General features: G+C 40.5%; 2 protein-coding genes across 2 annotated transcripts in view; one reads left to right on the plus strand and one right to left on the minus strand.

The window, feature by feature from the left end:
- On the plus strand, window positions 1–7,452 carry glrx (glutaredoxin (thioltransferase)). Its single transcript, XM_083668656.1, has 3 exons — window positions 1–276; window positions 784–913; window positions 6,541–7,452. Exons 1-2 carry the CDS (start codon window positions 70–72, stop codon window positions 895–897), a joined length of 321 nt encoding a protein of 106 aa, XP_083524782.1. The 5' UTR covers window positions 1–69; the 3' UTR covers window positions 898–913; window positions 6,541–7,452.
- Window positions 6,532–23,322, minus strand: part of rhobtb3 (Rho related BTB domain containing 3) — a gene marked incomplete at its 5' end in the record, with an annotated part of 25,441 nt that continues 8,650 nt past the window's right edge. Inside the window, 8 exons of the mRNA XM_083668486.1 lie at window positions 6,532–6,679; window positions 8,009–8,105; window positions 8,667–8,833; window positions 11,935–12,104; window positions 13,522–13,631; window positions 14,337–14,446; window positions 19,547–19,939; window positions 23,066–23,174. Coding sequence (XP_083524612.1) covers window positions 6,561–6,679; window positions 8,009–8,105; window positions 8,667–8,833; window positions 11,935–12,104; window positions 13,522–13,631; window positions 14,337–14,446; window positions 19,547–19,939; window positions 23,066–23,174 — 1,275 coding nt within the window. The 3' untranslated portion in view covers window positions 6,532–6,560. The remainder of the gene's footprint in view (window positions 6,680–8,008; window positions 8,106–8,666; window positions 8,834–11,934; window positions 12,105–13,521; window positions 13,632–14,336; window positions 14,447–19,546; window positions 19,940–23,065; window positions 23,175–23,322) is intronic.

A 23,322-nucleotide genomic window follows, 5' to 3' on the forward strand; every position in this document is an offset into this window, starting at 1 on the left:
CATTCATTCATAGCGCCAGGACCGTTATCTGGATTGTTGTTTATTATAAACAGACACACACTTATCGGAATGGCGCAGGAATTTGTCGAGACTAAACTTAGAGGAGATAAAGTTGTGATATTTCTCAAACCTTTGTGTCCATATTGCGTGACGGCCAAAGAGTTATTGTCCAAGTACAAATTCAAAACGGGCCATTTAGAATGCATTGACATTACTGGACGGAGCGATATGAGCAGTTTACAGGACTACTTCTTGGAGATCACCGGGGCTCGGACGGTAAGTCTGTTTTATATCTGAACGCGTTGTTGCTTTGTTGTGATTGCAACTGGCCAGCTGCTGTTTCAAAGATGGATGTCACTCACTGACGATTTCCGAGAACAAAGAACAAAGTGTTTCACATGGAATGTTGATCATAAGCATGCTTATTTTAAAATCTTCTATTTTTGCAAGATATAATACCCCAACAAAAGACAGAGATTGTGTCAGATATCCCTGTTCCTCGACAAGCTACCAAACGTAAACATGTTTCACACATGAGGGAAGATGTGCTCGGTCAGTCGGGAATCAGACATTCCGGGACGCTGATTGGCTCAATGCTCATCATCTGCCAATTAACCCTTTATAAAGTTCATACTGGAACAGTGATCACATAATTCTGAATTAATTATTCATTTCGAGGGAAGAAAGCTTGCATCATTTCATTGTGATGGTCCACACATTAAATAAGATAAGGTTTGAATGTAAAAAAATATATTAAAAAAAGGTGTGTGTGTGTGTTTGTAGGTCCCGCGGGTGTTCATTGGCGAGGAGTGTGTGGGAGGGGGCAGTGACGTGGCAGAGCTGGATGAGAGTGGGAAACTGGAGGGGATGCTGCAGACCATCGGAGCGCTGCAGTGAAACACACTGCCCCCAGGTACGTACATGAACACACACACACGCCAACATCACACACACACTGCCTCCAGGTACGCATGAACACACACATGCCTGAACACACACACTTTACACACAGTGCCTTCAGTTCGTACCCTGGGCTTTTTCCACATTTTGTTGTGTTACAACCTGACTTTAAAATAGATTTAATAGATTTTGTCACTGATCGACACAAAATACCCTACAATATCAAAGTGAAAATTATGTTTTAGAAATGTTCACAGATTAATTAAAAATCAAAGGTTGTAATGTCTTGAGTCAATAAGTATTCACCCCCTTTGCTATGAAAGATATTCATTCTGAAATCACATGAACTATCCTTGCACTCAGATGGACTCAATTTAACTTTTAAAGGCATTTTTGCATTTGAACTAATTTTAGGAGTGCAAGGGGGTGAATACTTATTGCCTCAAGATATTTCAGCTTTTCATTTTTAATTAATTAGTAAAAATGTCTTTGTAGGATATTTTGTGTGGATCAGTGACAAAAAAAAGTCCAGGGGGGTGAATACTTACTGAAGGCAATGTACATAGGCAAATATGTATAACATGAATATGCAAGTATTAAGTATACTTATCTTTTGCCTTGTAATAACAATGTTTAATCGGTAGCTATCAGGGAATGAGATCCCTTGAAAGAAATATTTCATTTACAAACGCTGTTGTAAATTGGTCCGGAAAAAGCACTTTCTAAAATGGAGTGTCTATATAAATATGTTCTTACTGCCAGGGGTGTTCTAGGGGAGTGGACTCACTGATTTCCGCCTTTCTGTCTCTGGTGGCTGCCTCTTCAAATCGTGCGTGCATGCAGAAAACCAACAGCTAATGTCTGACGCTGCAAGTCCATTTCGGGGGGTTATATTATTATTAGGGAGGATGTTGTTGTTTGGAACTTCAAACTGAATTTTGCTGCAATGGCCAGAGGTGGCGGTTTTCCAACCAACTGACGCCCTGCTCCTTTAAAGTATACCAAAGTATGCATGTATTGAAAGTGTACTTAAGTGTGTTATTTTGGAACCACTGAAGTTGTACTAAAAATATATTACAGTATATTGAAGTAGTGTCTAAGTACTATTTAAAAAGTAATAAGTATACGTAAGTGCGTTAAAATTACTAAACTTATTTCATACTTAAGTATACTTATTTGAGATGCACTTTCAACACACTTAGAATGTAATCTAATTGTAATTTAAAGCTACTATCAAATAGTATTAATTATAATTGAAATGTGTGAATAATGTGTCATTGACATATCCTACGTATACTAAAAGTACTTTTCAATTAGATTAGAATTTTGTTTCTAATTTATGCTTTTTAAAATATTTAATATTCAACCTTTATTTATCCTTATCTTAGCCTTAATTATTTAAGTTATGGTAAGCACCTAAATACACATAATTGAGGGATAGAAGGCAACTAAGTATACAAAACAGGGGGGTAGAACAATTAATACATAATCTCCAAATGAGCATTGAATCCAATAAATAAGAAAACTGTAAGTGTTATTTTTAACCAAAACTTACATTTCAGCCATGAATGCTGGGTAATATGTAAATTACATGAAATATATTCAAAGTATATTAACAATATATTCTAAACATACTTTGTTTGATTATTATTTACTCACGGCACAAAGGAACCAAGATATCTACTTGCCAAAACAGAGGTTCTAGCTGATCCCATTAGAGGTGCAACTGCATGAGAGGACCTTTTGTTGAAATTAAAAACATATTTTAAATCAGTATGGGATTATGAATCTTTGGAAAACAAGTATAATGAAGTACACATTTAAGGATATGACAATAAAGTAATTTAAAGCTAGAGTAAGTGACAAGTAAACAAGAGCGTTGTATCAAGGTGGTTTAAGCAATTAGCATCTCTTTGTCTTAATCTGGGAATGGGAATGGCAATTCGTACCTTTGATGTGGAAGCCATCATGTCATTGTTAACTTGTAAAGTGCCCTACTGCCCCAATCATTGTTTAGGTTTCTTGTATAGAAATATTAAGATAATCACTGGCCGCCTTAGTTGCAAGGTTAAAAAAGAAAAGGCTACAAAATGTAATATTTCCACATATAATAGAAGAAAAAAAAATCAACTAATGTTTTTCATTGACTGACAGCCCTAGTATGTATGTATGAATGTATGTACAGTACCTTTGGAAAGTATTCAGACCCCTTCACTTTTTCCACATTTTGTTGTGTTATAGACTCAATTTAAAATGCATGAAATATAATACAATAATATATAATTAATATATAATATTAATAATTTGCCATCAATCTACACACAATACCCCAGAATGACAAAGCGAAAACAGGTTTTTAGAAATTTCAGTAAATTTATTAAAATTGAAATACAGAAATACCTCATGCACATAAGGATTCAGACCCTTTGCTATGACACTCTTAAAATTAGCTAAAATGCAAAAATGTCACCAACATATCACTCAGTAAGTTGAATTGAGTCCATCTTCATGCAAGGATAATAGTTCATGCCATTTTGGAATTAATATCTTTCTTTTTATAGGGTCTCTAATTTGCATAGGAATCAATTACACGGTGTGGATCAGGTTGTCATTATAAACTGAGCAAATGGAGAGGAAAAAACTGCTCAAGGACAAAAATCTACAAAGTTAAATGGTGGAGAGGAAAAAGCACAGTCAATGGGACAACATCATCTCAGTCACTCTACAAAATTGGTCTATAACCAAGTGGCCAAAAAGAATCCCTGAATGGAAAATAATCTAGTTCACATCCATAATTGTGTTTGCAAAAATGTATTCAAGTGATACAGCAAAGAAAGTGGCTGGATATGTGTTTTATTTGATTTTACTACAAAGCATTAAGTTTAGTGCAAATCCAGCACATGCAATGCAGTTTTTGCACCATCCCTCTTGTGAAGAATTGTGGTAGCTGCATCAAGTTATGGGTATGTTTGTCATTGGCAGGGATTGGGGAATTTGTCTGGATCAAATTTGCTGAGTTGGTAGTGACATCCTAATCCACACAGTGTGTAATTGATTCCTATGCAAATAAGAGACCCTATAAAAACACAATATATTCATTCCGAAATCACATGAACATCACATCTTTTACACTCAATTCAACTTATTGAGTGACTTGTTGAAGACATTTTTGCATTTTAGCTAATTTTAGGAGTCATTGAAAAGGGTGTGAATATTTATTGACTCAAGACATTTCAGCTTTTCAATTTTAATTCATTCGTAAAAGATTCTAAAAAATAATTTCCACTTCGACATTCTAGGATATTTTGTGTAGATCAGTGACAAACAAACATAAATTACATCTATTTTAAAGTTGTGACACAACAACATGTGGAAAGAGTCCAGGGGGGAATACTTACTGAAGGCACTGTGAGCACATGTGTGTGGCCTTTCAGGAAGGCTGGTCATTATGAGGTGCAGGAGATGGTACTCCTGGAGGGTGGATATGTCACAAAGACTGACATGAAACATGTCATCTAGAAGAAACACTAGTCCACTTAGGAATAAAACACACTGGCTTGGAGCAACACACAGACAGACAAACAGACAAACAGACAGACAGACAGACACACACACACACACACACACACACACACACACACACACAACATGTAAATGCAGTATGTGAATCCATACATACACACACACACACACGCATCATGTAAATACAACATGTGTATACATACACACACTCACACGCACACAGACACACACCACACACACATCATGTAAATACAGTATGTGTATACATACACACACACACACACACACACATACACTTGTAAATACAGTATGTGAATACACACTCACACACACACACACACACACACACACACACACACACACACACACACTGGGGAGGTCTCACAAAGAAGCTTGAGTAAGCAGTGCATGAGGGAGTCCTTCTAAAACATCTTTATTCAGAGTGAGTCAGAGGTCACAATATCACTGTACAAGAACGACTCCCCCGTGGCCTCGAGGCTACGACACAAACCCACTGCCTGTTCCCCACATGCTGGGTGCACAACGCAGTCAGCGGTGATGCTTTATTTTACAGTCCTATTTCAGCAGGTATTTCATTTGTTCTTTTAAGAAAGTAAAAAGTTGTCACAGTGGGTACTCTGCTTGAAAGACCTCACCACAATTGATAACTACCTAGCCTATGTCAGATGCAATACGATGTTCAGTTTAGTGAATCTCCAAAACACAAGTATTTGTAGAATAATCATTACCCTGTCACCATGGCATTTCTAAATACATTAATGGTAAGTAGGGGACTGTAGAATAAAGCATACCCCAGTTATCTCTACTAAATCCAAACATAAAAAATAACAATAAGCCTTGATTTACAGTACACATTACAAAAATAGTTGCAGCACTGTCAAATTATAAACTTGTGGCAAAAAAATAAACATTTTGAGGTGTTTTCAACCAGAGGCGTTTGTTTGGCTGGGGTTTCAATGAATGGATCAAAGAAATGTCCACCGTGAAAGACTCTGGTGTGGCAGGAGACTGTTTATTGAGTCTCCTGGTACCCCGATACTGCTAAATACTGGCTACTCTTTTAAGGGATTTAGCATTGCAGAAGAACCCAAATAAGACAACTGTATAGTAGTATGTAGTATGTACTCACAGTTACATAGTGGTATTTTTGTTGTAAAAAAAAAAAAAAAAAAACTCCTAGCCACTTGAACAGTTATTGGTGGCCTGAAAGAATTGCATTGCCCTTTTAGGTTGTAAGCAATATGGTGCGATAGATTGTGTTTCCGCCATTTTGCTTACATCCATCCGGGGGAAGGAGTGGGGGGGGGGGGTTGGAGGCAAGAAATGTGTAGGGGGCTAGGAGTTGATTTGGGGTAGGGGCTATTCTGTGTCCATTCTGGATACGATACACAGACATCTTCTATTGATGCGCATCAGGGAGGTCAGGGTTCAGCCCGTTTCGCCAGAACATGCCCTGGTACGACCGTTTGCTTCTGCATCGTTTCCCACCCCCCACAAATGTCCGCTTCGGTAGACAGACGACGAATACAACCACGAATACGAACCGTTCTCAAGTGAATCCATTTTATTTTATTACAGTTATTCACCATAGAAATCTGCCATTTTGTTTTCACCATATAGAAACTCAGTCCTTCATTGGAGTGTCTCCCCTGGTCTCCCAGGGAAAAACAGTCATTTTCTATTCTCCATGATTGAACAGTCATTTGGCCAAGGACACAGTCACTTTCTCCCCACGGAAACGGAGTGCGTCACAGTCACGGTCTGTATGTCAGCGCCTGTTGATGCTGTCCTTTTGTCCAGGGCCTCAGTGGGTCAACCTCTCTCATCTATATTGGCCCTCCAGGTCATCTCCATGATGTGTAGCACCACGATCCCCTTCAATTAGTCTCCACTTGAATCCGATAGCTAGCATAGTACTCTGTATTCACTGTAACAACACTCTCTCTCTCTCTCTCTCTCTCTCTCTCTCTCTCTCTCTCACCAACCCCCTCCCCACCCTCTTTTTCCTCTGTCTCTTGTTGCCCCCTGTCCTGCGCCCCCCCCCCCCCCCCCCCCCCCCCCCCTCACTCCTCTCTCTCTACCCCCACGTGTTTCCAGGGTGTTGAGGCAGGGCTGGGTCACATGACAAGGCAGCGGGACTTGCGCAGCTTGCGTCTGCGCTGCTGGTACTCGCTCAGCTCCTGCAGGTAGCCCCTGGAGGGCCACCGTAGCCTCTCCACCTGCTCCCGCTCCTCCTCTACACCAAGACAAGAAGAAAGACAAGAGGTTACCGTGACAAATATCACCCTAACCCAACCTGTCATCCAACGCACGCACACACGCCCGCCCGCCCGCCCGCCTGCCCGCACGCACGCACGCACGCACGCACGCACGCCCGCACGCACGGACACACACACAAATGCTTGCCTAAATCCCTCTTGCCCACACCATACTCTACCACCTCCCTTTTCCCCCCATAACCCATCCCAAACCTTTCTCAAACACACACACACACACACGCACAGGTCACCATCAGGGATGTAGTGGTAGACATAAAGATGGGTAAATGCTGGATACCAGGTAAAATGATGAACATAAATGCTAATGTTAAAATCCACACATTTTTCGCAAAAGGGGGGTAAATGCTATTCATCCAAAAACATGGCGCATAGGCGTTTTTCCCTCCACTACACCACTGGTCACCACACACAAACAGAGCCCATATCTCCTTCCATCATTGCCAAAACGAAAGTCATCAAGCCACCACTGTGCTCAACTGATACACTTTAGTTGACACTACAGAGCTGGCAGACCAATGTGTCATGTGTATCTATCTTGTCTTAGTCTTAGTCTAGTATCATGTTTGATTTCACTTGTGCCCTTCAAGACCCGTCCATTTGACCTTAAATATGCACTTGTGTATGAGAAAATATGTCATGGGAAATAAACATGTTCTACATGCTACTAAGCCAGCCCAATGTTGTAATTAACCACACACTTGTTAACCTGCATTGCTTATTAAACCTGTCGTACATCCCCTTTACAAAGTCATATGTCCTCACTAATCTGTAATATATGCTATTAAATCTGAAATGCATGTTTGTTGGGTGCTCATGAAGCCTCAAACATAAGCCCTGCATAACACTGTCATAATCGCACTCGCAAATCAAGTATTCATATTTATTTATTTCATAACAGCGGTTACAAGGACGCACTTCGAATCAGCAAGCCTTTGTCAGCCGAAAAGCGTCTTTGTAACCAGGGATATGAAATGAATCAAAAGAAATCTGTGATTTGCAAGGCGGATGACTCCTAGGCTGCAGCACCCAAATACATATACTGTAGATATCCTTAGAAGATGTGAGCTTTCCAGATGATTATACTATGAATTATGAACAACTGACTTCACATTTATGGGGGTTGTTGGTTAGTACTGTATAATGCCATAATGCTCAAGTCATTGTTGTTGTCATGAAGGGTTGCTGTTCAAGGCAGTTCTTATAACATAGCATTTGCAGTTACATCTGACAGTTTCAGTTGTCATACGGTGCTATATGAGCCTCATGGCAGCTCATAACTCTCTCACCTGAGAGTTCCAGGAAGTCAGGCTTGTGGCTGAAGATTAGGTAGTTATTGGCGATGAAGTGGAGAAGCCATACGTACAGCTGCTCGGCATTGTGGCACTAAGGGAGAGAGGGAGAGAGAATGAGAGAGTAAGGAAGAGTATACTCTACAATCACGCACACACACACACACACACTTTGCTATAAACAGGCAACAGTTCACCGTGTTACTATTCAAAATCGCATATTCTTCCCCTTTTTCAGAACACAACAGTGATGTCACCTTCTACCACATGCATGTGCGCTCCTGTGTTCTGATCCACTGCTTGCTTTAATGCCAATGGCTTAGGCCGCTAGCTTTACAGTCCTTAAAACAAGTGATACGAACAGACCAAAAGTCAAGTTATATGGCAGCAGGTTGAAAATAGGGACATGGGTCAGTGGATGTGTCTGCCACTTGTTGCAGTTCAATGACAGCCTCAATGATGCACCCGTGGCTGAAACACAATGAGGATGCATACAGACAGAGGCGGATGAAACCCATAGTGTTTGCATATGCAACTACAACTCAGTACAAACTGAATACGTAGTGGAGGTGTGACTCTGTATACGACTACAGTATTTGAACCCAGGTCTGAAACACACACACACACACACACACACACACACACAAAAACTCACCTTTGCCCTGCGGAGTAGGCGTACCACACTGATGCCTGTGGATGCCAGTTCTCGGCTTGGCATGCTTTGTAGGTAGGCACACACACACACCTCGCACAGGTGTTGCAGACGCTTCACCTGGTACATCTCTGCACAGACCAGCACGGCCATGGCCTGCAACACACTGGCTGGACACACACACATACAGGGCTGTCAAATATACAGTTTCTTTTCTACCACCATATCATACACACGCACGCACGCACGCACACACACACACTCACACACACACACAAACACACAAACACACACTCTATAGTCACACTCTCAGGAAGTGCTCTGCCAAAAATACCTTCACTGTCCCATAACCCAGAAACGTCAAAAATAGCACACAAATGCTGGCATCAAACATATCACACACTGCTTTTGAACATATCCCCCTATTATTAAAACACACACACACACACACACACACACACACACACACACACACACACACTGCTGTCAAATGTAGCCAGCTGCTATCAATCATAACACATTAGACACAGACAGCTGTCTAACCAGTGTAAAATAACAAAACAAATACATGCTCTGTAACACACACAACCATCGGACAAGTCATCCATCGTATCATACAAGTGTCCCCTCAAATAGCTCTCGATCTTCTCTGATCCCGTCATCCCAAGGGAGCTGTCAAATCTCTCTCAGTAAAAAAAACCACCCCCTCTAGGCAATCTGACAGTTAAAGAGGAGCTGAAGCGAAAAAACAACTTTTACTGCTGAAAACGGCCTATGTGGCCTCGGTAGCAGTCATAGCCATAAATTCTAGTCCCAAAATTGACTAAAAAGTGTAAAAGCTATAACTTTGGACCCAGTATTTTCATGGTTTCGTTTTTTTCTTTTTTTCCCAGAGAACAGAGCTTGAGTGGCAGTGAATTGTGACATCCCGATTCACCCTGGCAAGGTTGGGCTTTGACTGGGACATATCATCTTTTGAAAATCAAGGCAAAATCTGCCCGTGCAGCCCCTCTTTAAATCCACCCTTCATCAGACGTCATGTCACAACCATGACTGAGCACTGAAAACCTGGGGCTTGTTTAGTTTAGTTGAGCATACTGAATGAACAAATAGGTAGATGGAAATACACTGTATAGAGGACAGGGTTTTCTATTCCACGTGGTAGAAAATGTAAAAACGTTTGTCTGTGCTATACAATCCTCTGGCAAGACTAATGGCCTCCTAATAACTCATGGATATGCATCTTTGAGTGTGTGTGTGTGTGGGGGGGGGGGGGTTAGGTTTAGGGTTGGGGTTGGGGTTGGGGTTAACCATACCAGGTTTAACCGTATAGCAGCACATTTGTATGGAAAATGGACTGTCTATGTTGACTGTCTACTGTCTATGGTCAAATCCAGATGTAACCAGGGGTTACGACATAACATCAATATTATGTAGGAGTCTGCTGCGCTGCACAGCCCTATTGCAATGACAGTGTCAATGCAACTATTGGATCATCTGCAGCAATGTTTAAAGAGGCATTGGAATGCAACTCCTTCGAGACGGACTGAAATCGAAATCACTAATTGGCAATCATAGAAATGCCTCAACACTTATTTCAATAATTGCCTTTCAAAGGATTCCCTTTCATCTAATTTCATTAACTTTACTTTTTGTGTTGAGTTTGTGCAACATTGTTGTTGCTCTGAGATAATGTTGATGCATAACAAGTCATTTCAGTCAGTTTCTCACTGATTGCAGGTTGGAGAGACAAGGTCGAAACCACTTGACAGCGCAGCCCTAGAGGACTGAAATTTGGCATCACAAATGCAGATTAAGCTCCACAGATTTTTTCGGTCAGTAAATCTAATTCAATTGAATTTCATCTGAATTCTGCTCCATGAGCGTCTCCAGAGACGCTTTTGTCAACCAGATGGCTAACGTGTCTCATCTGCTGTATTGTTTTAGAAGGCATTCATGGTCAGTTTCCCAGACACAGCTTAAGCGTAGTCCCGGACTAAAAAACATTTTCAATAGTGAAGCTCCATTGAAGATGCCTTTAAATCTTGGATTAGGCTTAACCTGTGTGAAACTGGCCCATAGTGCATGTGAGAGTAGCTGCTCTACTTACTGTACTCTCTGTGACCGATTTATTTCTGATTGATCTACTCTCCTTAAGAATCAATTGCTGTCAATTCCAATTCAACTGAGGAATTGGATTGAAATGCAGTTGATGAATTGAAGATGCTTACAGGAATAAAAGGCCAGTTATTTCAGAATTGACTGGATTGAAATGGAATTGATCTTCCTCGTCCTGCCTCTGACCTCAAGCCTTTTTAGTATGTAGTTTTAGTCTTAAAAAGAAATCTAGAAGTCAAACAAGTGTACTCCAGAGTGAATCCTTCTGGAGCTTCTAGTGGGCCCTTGTTAATACCCTGTTTAAAGATCTGAAGGAACAAATGGACAGTGTTGTGGTTGCTACTCTGAAAATATATTTAACTAGATTATCAATTACTTTACAATGAAAGAAGTTGCACTACACTAAAGCTACCCTTGAGAGTTTGTCAAACTAAAGCTGCTTTGAAAAAGAAGTTCACTATATCTAAACTACTTCATCCAACACACTACAGTCAGTCACTGAAAAAGGACCCATCCGTGTGACAGAAAGTGTGTGACTGAAATGGTCTTACATCACTGGGAGAGAAAAAACTGTACAGTAGGGAAATTTGAACTTTAAGGGCAAGAATAATAGTTTTTTTGGTTTTCTTTTGGGAAAATGTAGTGAGTATTGTAGCTTATTACACTGCTACATGGCAAAAAAGTAATTAACTACTGGGATTATTTGAATTTAGTTTGACTACCACTACGTGACTGCAAAATGATAGTTGGATTACATGTAGTGGAACTACTCCCTAACACTGCGGACATCAGCAATAATGGTAATAACTCTACATGGTCGGCTTGGTGTCGTCCACCCAGCAGTTTTGCTTAAACCTATCCAGTAATTATTTCATAGTGGGGGAGAAATTGGGCAAACTCCAAACCCACTCCACCACCCACACACCCACCCCTAGGACACTCGTGTAGATCAAAGAGGATTGGACAGGTGTAAGCAATATGGTGAAAAGTATACCCACAACTGACCAATAAGAGGAGAAAGTGGAGCTAATATCACATTGCTTCTGCCTACCCGATCCTCTCAGATCTACAGGACGTGTCTTAAAGGGAAAGGGGCTCCATTTGGAATGAGGCATAGTGTACAGGGGTAACTGTAGCACTGCAGTACACCCACCTGGACAACAGGTGTCAGTGTAGAGGTACTCCAGGAAGGACAGGAAGGTGTCAGAGGAGACCCCGTGGATCGGCACCACTCGACTCCGCGCCTCGGCGTACTTCCCACTGAACATGGCCGCCATGACATCACAGCGCGCCACCAGCACAGCCCTGTGAGCCGGTAACACACTCCCTGACAGACACACACACACACAGAGGAGAGGTGAGCGGACAGTGCATCAGCCAAGCCCTGGTCGAAATATTTTTTTAAATGCACTCTTCCTTCTTCCCTTCCTTCTAGTAATGACTGATCTAACGTGAGTGAATCAGTTCAAGCAAACCTGTCACTGCATTTTACTAATGAGCTAATTTGTTATATATTGCTAATTTTGCTAGTTGCACCTTTATCTTCTGAAGATCTTCTGAGACAGAGGGGCAGATTGACTAAGAAGATCATATTGTTGTGTTATATTATTAACAGATCTTATGGTTCATCTGTCCCACAGAGTTTTAGTTAACTCTTAACTATAGCATAAAACGTAACTCTGTCACCCTGGGTCATTTCAATTAAGTATTTGAAAGAGGAAGCACTTTGTCTTTTTTTAGCTCTATACTCCAACAGTTTGGATACGAAATTAAACATTTACTACAAGGTTAAAGTAGAGATTATAAGATTGAATTCAATGTTTTACTTTTTCAGATTGGTTTCACCATTTAGACATTTTTTTATACATAGTCCCCCTACTTCATGGAACCAATAGTATAAAATTAGCATCACAGGTGTTTCTGGTTAGTATAATATTGATTCTAGCCTTTACATTTCGTTTGGAGTCTGCTATTGGTGTCTGTCAACATGAAGACCAAAGAGTTGTCACTGCAAGTCAATGAAGCCATTATTGGACTGAGAAATCAGAAAGAAACTATCATAAACATATGCAAAACTTTAGGCTTGCCAACAACAACAGTTTGAAACATCATCCAAAAGACAACACTTGTGAGCTCAGCAATCGTAAACAGCCTTGTACTGTAAGCCAAGGAATACTTCTACAGTGGATGATCGAAGAATGCTCACCATAATAAAAAATAAAAAAACTGTCCCACAGGGACACTCTCTAGGAGGTAGGTGTGAATGTGTCAGAGACTACCATCCGCAGAAGACTTCACTAGCAGAACTACAGAGGCTTCACTGCAAGGTATAAACTACTTGCAACCGGGTGGCTAGGTTACAGTTTGAGTTCTGGAAAAACGTTTTGTGGACAGATGAGAAAAATATGAATATGTTCCAGAGTGATGGCAAGTGTGGAGAAAAAAGTGCCCAAAAAGTGTGGGGAAAACTGCCCAAAATCCCTGTCATACCACCTCATCGGTGATTGTTTCATGATCTTTAAAGCCTATAACCAAGGCCCAGAGTTGTTCCTGGTGAGGTCACATGGTCAGGAAACATCTTGGCCCTATATACAGCATATTTGTATAGAGTATGTTGACAGTAGCTTCTCGCTTGTGAAATATTGAAACAGATTGCTTGAGGTCTCAAGATGAGAGCATCATTTAATCAGGCGTAATAAAAAGTGACCTTCTCGTGCTGTATGTAATATGTTGTGTGAACTTGCCTTGCACCATAAAAATGACGTCAGAGTAAAGAGGGGAGTTGAAGAGGTTGACCAGAGACTGGGGGCCGAGCTGGGCTGCCCGTGCGTTGGGCGTGTCCCTGGGGCCCTTCACACACGCGCACACACACACACACACACACACACACACACACGGGCATACACACAGGAACATGGACAGACACACATAACACACACATAGGCATGCAAACACACACAAACACAGGGTTAAGTCAGAGAATCCTGCCACTATCTGGTATTTACAGCATGATTGCCATTTTGCACTTGCATCTCACCTCCCCCGTGGTATACAAATAGCCTGTCTGCTAGCCTGCCTCAGTACTAGCCAACTTCACTCTCACTGCTCCTGCCAAGACAGCCACAATGGAGCTGGCTAATGCAGACTGACAATCATCTAGGCTAGCATCCAAAGCAGTCTCCATATCAAAGCAATTTGCTTCATTGTACTGCATTTAATTATAGAACATCCTATACCTAACAAGAGACTATCACAAAGCTAAGAAATCATGAAGAAATAACTGTGCATCTGCGTCTGTGTCTGCAACACTTGTATGTGTTTGTGTGTTTTCTAAATATGCATTGTTGTCATCACCACAGATCTCATATTAAATTCCTATGTAATTATGTGGTTGTCATTCAAGGTCAGCTCATATTCCATCCCAGCACCAACACGTCTGATAGAACCTATCAACTCATCAGGGTTGAATCAGGTGGGTTAGTGCTGGGTGGAAACAAAAGCACACAGGTTCACCAGACTGCTCAGTGAATTTAGTTTGAGACGGCTCCTCCTCACCTTCTCTCTGCCGAGGAAAGAGCGCACACGCTCCATCAGCTGAGCCACGGCCAGAGAGTTCTTCAGCTTCTCACCCACAGCCTCCTGGAGGTGCTCCCACTCCCACGCCCCTGGGCCACACCAGAATCACAGGCACAGAAACACTCATATATACCTGTATCATATATTAACATACTCACTTGTATGTGATAAAACGTCATAGATCTTACATACAGTCTGGGCCCCTCCATACTTAATCTTTACAGACACATTTTCCAAACTCCCATTTCTATCCAAAGTGTTAGAGAAAGTTCTTTATAAACAATTAACAGACTTAATAAGCAGAAATCATCCATTTGAGAAATTCAAATCTGGTTTCCGCTCATTTCACAGCACAGACTGCTTTGCTCAAAGTCACCAATGACCTTCTTTTAGCGGTTCATACTGGTCAGTGCTCCATTCTACTGTCGTTCTCCTTCTCCTTAGTTCTGCTTTTGACACAATTGATCATATCATCTGAATTGACAGGCTTAGAAATTGTGTGAGAATTATAGACCCTGCCCTACATGTGTTTACATCTTATGTCTCAAATAAGCAGTTCTCTGTTGGTTTGGGTAGCTCTGTTTACTCCCTGACAAAAGCCAAGTGTGTAGTGCCTCAGGGTTCCATTTTAGGCCCCATTTTGTTCTCACTATATTTGCTCCCACTTCATATTACTCATATTATTCGGTCATATTATTCATAAACATATAATTTATTTTCATTGCTATGCCGATGACACCCAGCTCGATTTGCCAATGAAATCCAATGATTCTAACAGCTTAGCCATTATTGAAGATTGGAGCATGATTTTGTCATTTGCTGATCTGGAGAAAGTTCTTCTCAACTAGATGACTGCAACTCTTCGCTATATTCTTGCCTCAGTTGAAAGGCCCTCTCTCATCTGCAGCTATTGCAGAACGCAGCTGCAGGGATTTCAACCAGAAGTAAGTGATCACATCACACCAGTTTTAGCCTTGTTACACTGGCTTCCAGTAGATTTTAAAATTGTTTGTTAGATTCTGTTGATAAAGCAAGACATGGTTTAGCCCAAGTACACATTGCAGACCTTCTAACACCATATGAATAGAAGTGCAGCCTTCGATCTTCAGGCAAGGCTCTACTGACTGTTCCAAAGTCTAGACGGAAAACTAAAGGTGACCAGGCTTTTGGAATGGCCTGCCTCGAGACATAAAGCTGGCATCCTCTGTGTTTTCTTTTAAATCTCTCTTAAAATCTCTTTAAACATGCATTTAGTTTTATTTTATTTCAATGACTTGCCTGATTCTCAATATTCATTATTTGAATGTTGCTTCATGCTGATTTATTTTCATGATCTCTTCTCTTGTTTAGTAGCACTTTGTAACCTTGTTTAGAAAAGCGCTATAAAAATAAAGGTATTGTTATTAGTATTTATTACAGACTCACTGAGAAACATATATAAAATAAGACTATTATTAACATACTCACTGAGAAATACTACTGAATCATTAATGTCGACTCAGGGCTCTATTTTAACGTCGTAAAAAACAATCTTAGTGCAAAAATGGTATGAATCATTAATGTAGACTCAGTTGACAATGTCATAGACTCACTGAGAAACAGCCCTGGATCACAGATACTCGGTTAGAAACAACATTGCGTACTGACATAAACATTATGATAAGAGCAATAGAGGCCCCTTAGCTATAGTCACCACATATCAAGGCCTGTCTTACTGCCTTATCTTACAGTTTCATTATGCTCATTATTCACAGCTACTGTATAAAGTGCTAGGAATGTCCATGAGGTGATTGAAGGTTTCATCCCACTTAATAAGAAGCTGTGTCAAATAAAATGTTAGACACTCACACAGCATTTCTCAGAATGAGAGAAAGCAAAACCATTTCTCGGGTTATTATGATTTTCAAAGAAAAAATACTGTCACTGTCACAGTTGTTTCCCTTGGCATGCTCTTCCTTTACATCATCAAGGAGGTAAACAGACCGATGCAGGAAGCAGTGGGTTAGCTCAGGATTTATTTGGTAGGGTATTAGCTCATCCCAAGGTTTATAATGAAGGTATTTCAGCAGATAGGAGGATTAATTTAATGCCCAGCACAGGATAATATCTCACAAAACACCTCATTCTGGAATAAGGGATTAATTTGTAGCTGTGACGCACACCCAGCTTTATGCTTAAATGCAAAGTGCTGAGATTGCTCCTATATGACAGTAATAAATTCACAAATCAGGTTAATTGGATGATAAGTTCACACTGCAAGTGAACTGCAGTTAAACAAACGAGCTGAAATGAATACTAATGATTATTCTTATTTTTGAGCCTCCCCAGGCCTCAAGAGCAGTTTTGTTCCTCTCCATTTGCTCAGTTTTTAATAACAACCTGATCCACACAGTGTGTAAATGATTCCGATGCAAATCAGAGACCCTATAAAAACAAATATATTCATCCCGAAATCAAATTTTTGGAGTGTCATAGCAAAGGGGGTGAATACTTATTGACTCAAGACAGCTCAGCTTTTCATTTTTAATTAATTAGTAATCATTTCTAAAAAAAAAAAACTTTGACATTATGAGGTATTTTGTGTAGATCACTGACAAAAATAAATAAATTAATTAATTGTAAAGTCAGGTTGTAACACAACAAAATGTAGAAAAAGTCCAGGGGGGTGGATTCTTACTGAAGGCACTGTATGTGTGTTCCCACAAGTCACACGTGGAAATGCGTTCATGTGTAGTGTAAACACACATAAAGACACACTAAGTAACAGCAAATCATATGGCTAAATTCCGATATACTGCCAATTGTCTTGTATAAGAAGTATTCTTCTTATTAATGACGTGAACAAAGACGGTAAAATCATGTCACACAATTATCGACTGTTTTTTTGGCTTTGCCACAAAAATGGAAGAGGCAAATACTTAAAAGAGAAGGGAATTAATTAGTCTGTCTGAAAAAAACACAAACGGCTTAAAATGGTTAATATAAACTGTTAAGTGTATCAGTTTCACTTAAGGTCAAAAGGTGCCATGTAATCTATCTATATCAAGATAGTTGGGAACTGATGTCCCATGGAATCAGGTTTATGATTTAATATACAAAACAACAATTGACACAGCAATCCGTTCTTTTGAATTTAAACTTTTAGATGAAATTCTGTATGTGGTGCACTGAACAGTTAGACTTGTGCAGATTCTGCCATGAGGGAACAGAATCATTAGATCATCTATTTTGGTACTGTCCATCCGTGGCTCACTTTTGGATTCAGGTCCAGGAATGGTTGCTAAGGCATAATATCAGTGTGCAGATAGACCTGAAATCTATATTGTTGGGGGATCAGAGAGACCAGGCCCATTCATTGGAAAATATGAATATACTCTTATGTAAAATATTTATTTTTAGGGAAATTGCGTATTAAATTATACAAATAGAGAGGTTCAGGACCGTTATAAAATATCACAGTAAAATAGAAGGATGTATTGCAAAAGGAAATAGTAAAATGTAATATACAGGAAAGGTGGGTTGACCTGTGGTCATCTGAAGATTGGAATTAGATATGGAATGTATGGTTGATTGGCCGATTCACTTATGAACCCAATAAAGGCAGTGATGGAAAATTAGTGTCTATACGCGTATATGTGTATAAGTGTAAGTATTATATGTGCCTTATCATGTAAATATCTGTACAGTAAGTAGAATTATGATCTAAAGACTATGTATACACAACAGCATCCCTGTGACAAACTCAATTATGCAGGCGCGTGGCATGCAAAGAGACACAGTCGCAAAGCATTAGCGTCACAAAGCCACTGCTACTACTAAAAGTGTACACACGCAGAAAAATGGTACAGTACTTATATAATATATATATATCTTATATAACTGCATAACATAGAGATGAGACAGTATATCCATAAAGGAGCATGCCTTATGTATATGAGAACATACAACATTCCAATAAGGTTCTGCTAAGACATAAACATTCATAAAATGTAATTGTAGATTAATGTTTACATACTGTATAAAGAACACTCATATGAAGGTACTCAATACAGTACAAACTAAGACCAGGAACATACATTTACAGTATTACCCTAAATATACATACTGTAAGAGGTACAATAAAACATTTATATGCTACAATCGAGATATTTACAGACACTGTTCACATTAGAGGGAACAGGAGTATCCTCATACAGTCTATACATAGAGAGATGTATTTGTATTCTGCAAAGCATACATACATACTCAGGCATTCCACACCACATACACACCATTCTCCCCCCCCCCCCGTCTCTCTCTCTCTCTCTCTCTCTCTCTCTCAGACGCTCTCTTACACACACGCAGGCACCACCTTGCTCTCCTCTCTCTCTTTACACCCTCCCCCACCCTCTCTCTCTCTCTCACACACAAACACACACACACACACACACACACACACACACACTCTGTAGTCTCTCCTCCCCATCCCATCCCGAATCTCTCTCGCTCAAACACAAACACATACGCAGCCCAGGAGTAATCAGATCTCTTGCTCTAGGGCCTCGTAAAGCAGTATGCACTCGGTCTTGCTCAGATGCATGTTAAAAGGCAGCCATGAATCACAACTGGCCACAGCCTGCCATTCTGAGCAGTGCATTAAACACTCCCCTTAATGAAGCGCTGCCATGTGCAATCCTTCCACTCCACACAGGAAAAACCACAAAGAAGAAGAATTTTTTTTAATTGGCAATTCTGAATTTGTATTTATTTTAGTTCATCCTTTTAACGAAAGGGATAATTGACACTTCGCGTAAAATAAGTTCCATTTGCAAACAGCAAATTTATTTGTGTCAAATTTGATTTGGAAATTATCCCATGTCAAAATCCTTGATCTCAAATTGGTAAATAAACAAGTCCAAGTCCCGCCTCCAGTTTAACAAACTGCATCTGTGTTGGTATCAAGGTTGCTGCCACTAATCAGATCTATGAATCAAGATGACAGCGCCCATTAACAGCATTTCCTGGTTTAACTGCGCTAATCGCCATCTCTCATAGGAATCCATTGAAAGGTCAGTAGTTAGCAGCATCCAGATATATATTTATCATTAATCCTTCCATTGTAGGAGGTAAACAAAATCAACTGCAGCCAAAGTACAGTATTTGACATACTTGACCTGATTATTCAAAAAGCACTTGAACCAGTAGCTTACCTCTGTACAGGAACATGAGAGTCTCCCACAGGCACAGACACAGGAGTGGGTCCTTCACCACCAGGCGCGACAGGCGTCCGGCCAGGTGCCCGTCCGGCCTGGGCATGTCCTTGATGGCCCCGTCCCAGGTGGAGAGCAGGGAGTGTGGGGGGCCTCCGTCCCGCTCCCTGCAGGCGCAGCGGGAGATGGGCCTCTCCCGGGCCTTGGGCCCCAGCAGCAGCTGTCTGAAGTAGGGGCTGACGGCACACAGCACGGCCGCGTGGGCCCAGCCCAGCTCCTTCCCAGAGTCCCCAGCATAGAAGGCTACGTCAGCAAACTGGACCCCCCGCTCGAGCAACCACTGCAGGTCCTGAGAGAAGCTGGACTCCTCCACTCGGATAGGTGGGAGACGCGCTGGAAGGATAGAATAAGATGGGATTGGGGAGATTAAATGGTGTGTGTTGGGGGGGGGGGGGGGGGCACCAGGAGAGATTCACAGCATGGAGGTACCTTTTGAGGAATCAATGCCAACCTTTCTTTATGTGGCTCAAAGGAGACTCATAATAGGAGGGAAAAAAGGTAAGAGAGATAAATAGAGGCCATGAAGGAGTGATGAGAAAAAAGAGCACTCTCAGGAGAACAGTATGATCATCAGTTGGGGAGTTGAGTGTGGGAAAGAGGGATGAAGAGAAAGCAGGCGGTATGACGTCGAAGGTAAACAATAGACAAAAGGAGGAAAGGAGAGCATATGTATGTAAATCATTACCCTATTAGAATCCTATTTACCCTCGATCCGTGCTGCACCTCTATGCACCTCATTACTATTTTATGACCATTCAGATTTGGCCCAGAAAACAGGGCTGTCCAGGAATCGATGCACTTCATATTTAATGTAAAGTGCACTATAAAAAGAGTTAAATAGAGTTGGACAGGCACCAACACAGCGAGCCACTCACTCACTCTCTCTGGCAGTGCTTTTAGCCATCAATCATTGTGTCAAAGTTCATCAGACATACAGTAGTGACTAAATGTAGCTGTGTATGTTTAGCCTACATACAGTATCTGCTTCATGTCTGTACATGAATAGTGTAGATCAGGTGGTCCTCTGTGGCTCAGCTGGTAGAGCGTGGCGCTAACAATGCTTAGGTTGGGGGTTCGATTCCCATATATACTGAAGTGTATGCCCTTACTGCGATGTAAGTTGCTTTGGATAAAAGTGTCAGTTAAATGGCGTCGATATTATATTATCAGGGGTGTCAAACTCGTTTTGGTCGCGGGCCGTATTGGACAAAATACAACCTCATGCGGGCCAGAACAAATAACAGTCTACATTTGTTAGTTAACTAAACAAATGTCCACTGCTGTGTGCACCGGCACCTCATATTATTCTGATGGGCTATTGGAGATTACTGTAGCCTATACTCAGCTACACTCAATGACTCATTTCCACAGAGCTCAATATTACAGTGTTACAGTGCCAAACTCAGACAAATGCCTCATTTTCAAGATACTAAAAATAGAATAATAATTATTACCAATATACCAATCCTATACTACTACTATACTAATTACACATCCATTACAATCAATAATAAGAAACTATAGACCTTACCTTCCTTAAATCAGGGGAGGGGGTGGTAGGGATTAAAAAATGAAATAAAAAAGGAGAAGACATTATGCAGGCAATGCTTTCTGATAGAATTACTATCTTCCCATTTTTTAAGTTATCCTTAAAAACGCTTTTAAAAATTAAATGCTCATTTTCTTGCGAATCACCTGTGGGCCTGATTGGGACACCAAACGGGCCAGTTCCATACCTTGAAAGTTGTCTTTGGGCCAGGAGAAACTGCTATCCATGGTTCAGAGTTGTTTAAATAGCCACTACTTACTTCAGCTAACTTCAGTCTCCACTAACAATGGGAGTGATTGGGGAACCAAAAAAAAGTTTAACATTTGTGGCCAAATCACCTCAAAGTAACATCCAACCAAGTCTATGGCCCTTTCTCAATTGTTAGAAACATTATTCCTTGCATCCTCTCCTCTGTCCTCCACTCGCTTCCTACTCAGAACGCATTGGAGGAAAATATCTAGGTTCCTCCCCTTAAATATTCTCTTCCAACGCTTTTTGAGAAATGGAGGAGGACGGAGGAGAAAACAGGAAGAATCAAGTTTCTAACAATTGAAACAGGGCCATTGAATTCACTTGAGGTGATTTTTTAAAATTAGCTGAAGTTAGTAATGGCTATTTAAACAACTCTGATTTGTTAAAAATAAATTATAAATACATTTAAAAAAGTTTATCGTTTTGTGCTGCGTCATAATTTAAGAAATGAAAATGAAATATGTCATCATTACCTGCTTCATGATGTGTAACAACTTGGCTGGATGGCTGCGTAACGGTGATTACCGTTTACAATTAAATGATTGGCGCAAAAGTAAAATAGTGAACTATCCCTTTAAGAAAGGAAAGGAAATGCTCACTTGCTATTTATTGCTCACAACAGGGAGTTTTTATTGAAGCATAGTGATCGAGCAACATATTAACTCAAATTGTCAAATTGAGGACCAAAGCATTCCTTTGGTCCTTTGAAATGCCTTTATTGATTTGCCATGTACATTGAACCCATTAAAAATTCCTTTTGGCCAGCCTTTGTCAGGGAGCCTCATTTGAATTAGAAGAGTTCTTTGGTCCTCCTTTTTGATATGATCTTTGACTGACCCCTTGAACAAAGAGCACCTTCATTCCTTTTTGAGACATTCTACCCCAATGTAACGCTTCATTGCTTTCATTTTTGCTACAGTTTTTATCATGTTATTGACAATGCCAATGCACTTGGATTTGCATACTTTTCATAATTCTAAAATAAGCTCATGAGCTAAAAATACTCCTGATGTTCTTAAGACCATAGACATTTCAATACTGGAAAAAAACTAAACTAAAACATTGTAAAAGTGTTATGACAAATAGAATTTGGTGATTTAATAATCACAGTTGAGTAAAATCAGTACAATATGACAATGTAACTAAAGCCATGATCTGTAATTTTTTAAGCTGTTTTTGGACATATAAATATAGGATGTATACCCATTGACACAAATATTACTTATAGATGGCTCATGAGCTTAGACCATCATAAGGAATGGAAATAAATAAAACATGTTTAAAACTTCCATGTTGAGTCACAGACTGTCAGTCCCTGCATCCAGAGTTCTGTCTAATCATTTGAGAGTGGTAACGTTTCTCCAACCCCATTCCGAAGCTTTAAGAGGTGTGGCTGACGCTATTTAGTTTTTCGATTACAGATGGCTTTTCGATTACAGGTGGCATCAAAGTAAACAATTACATCAAGTGGATCATGAGCATGTGGATCATGAGCATGTGCAAGAGGGCTGAGAATTTAACCCTGTGGGGCACCACAATAAATTTTGCATTTAGAGGTACAGATTTCCTCCAAACAACTTAGAGACTTACTATTTGAGATAGAGGATATCGTATGACAGAGTCTCTCACCTAGAGGATATCATATGACAGTCTCTCACCTGGCTGTTCCAGATGAGGGGGGCGGGGCTCATTCAGCTTGTTGCCCCGCCTCTTTTCCGGTCTCTCTTTTGCCTTCTGCTTCAAGCACTGAATCATGAAGTACTCCAGCTGAACACACACACAAAACATACACAAGTTAGCATAGCAATTAGCATACACACACACCAAGGTATACTCATGACCATCTGTATATAGGATTTGAGCTTTGAAATAGTGCTAAATGGCCATGATAAATTGTAACCGATCAGGGTATGTA

Source organism: Argentina silus, assembly GCF_951799395.1.
Source record: "Argentina silus genome assembly, chromosome: 4".
NCBI lineage: Eukaryota > Metazoa > Chordata > Actinopteri > Argentiniformes > Argentinidae > Argentina > Argentina silus.

Coding starts and splice junctions, on each gene's coding strand:
- glrx (XM_083668656.1), top strand. CDS start 70: ATGGCGCAGGAATTTGTCGAGACTAAACTTAGAGGAGATAAAGTTGTG. Junction 277..783: donor AGATCACCGGGGCTCGGACG/GTAAGTCTGTTT, acceptor GTGTGTTTGTAG/GTCCCGCGGGTGTTCATTGG.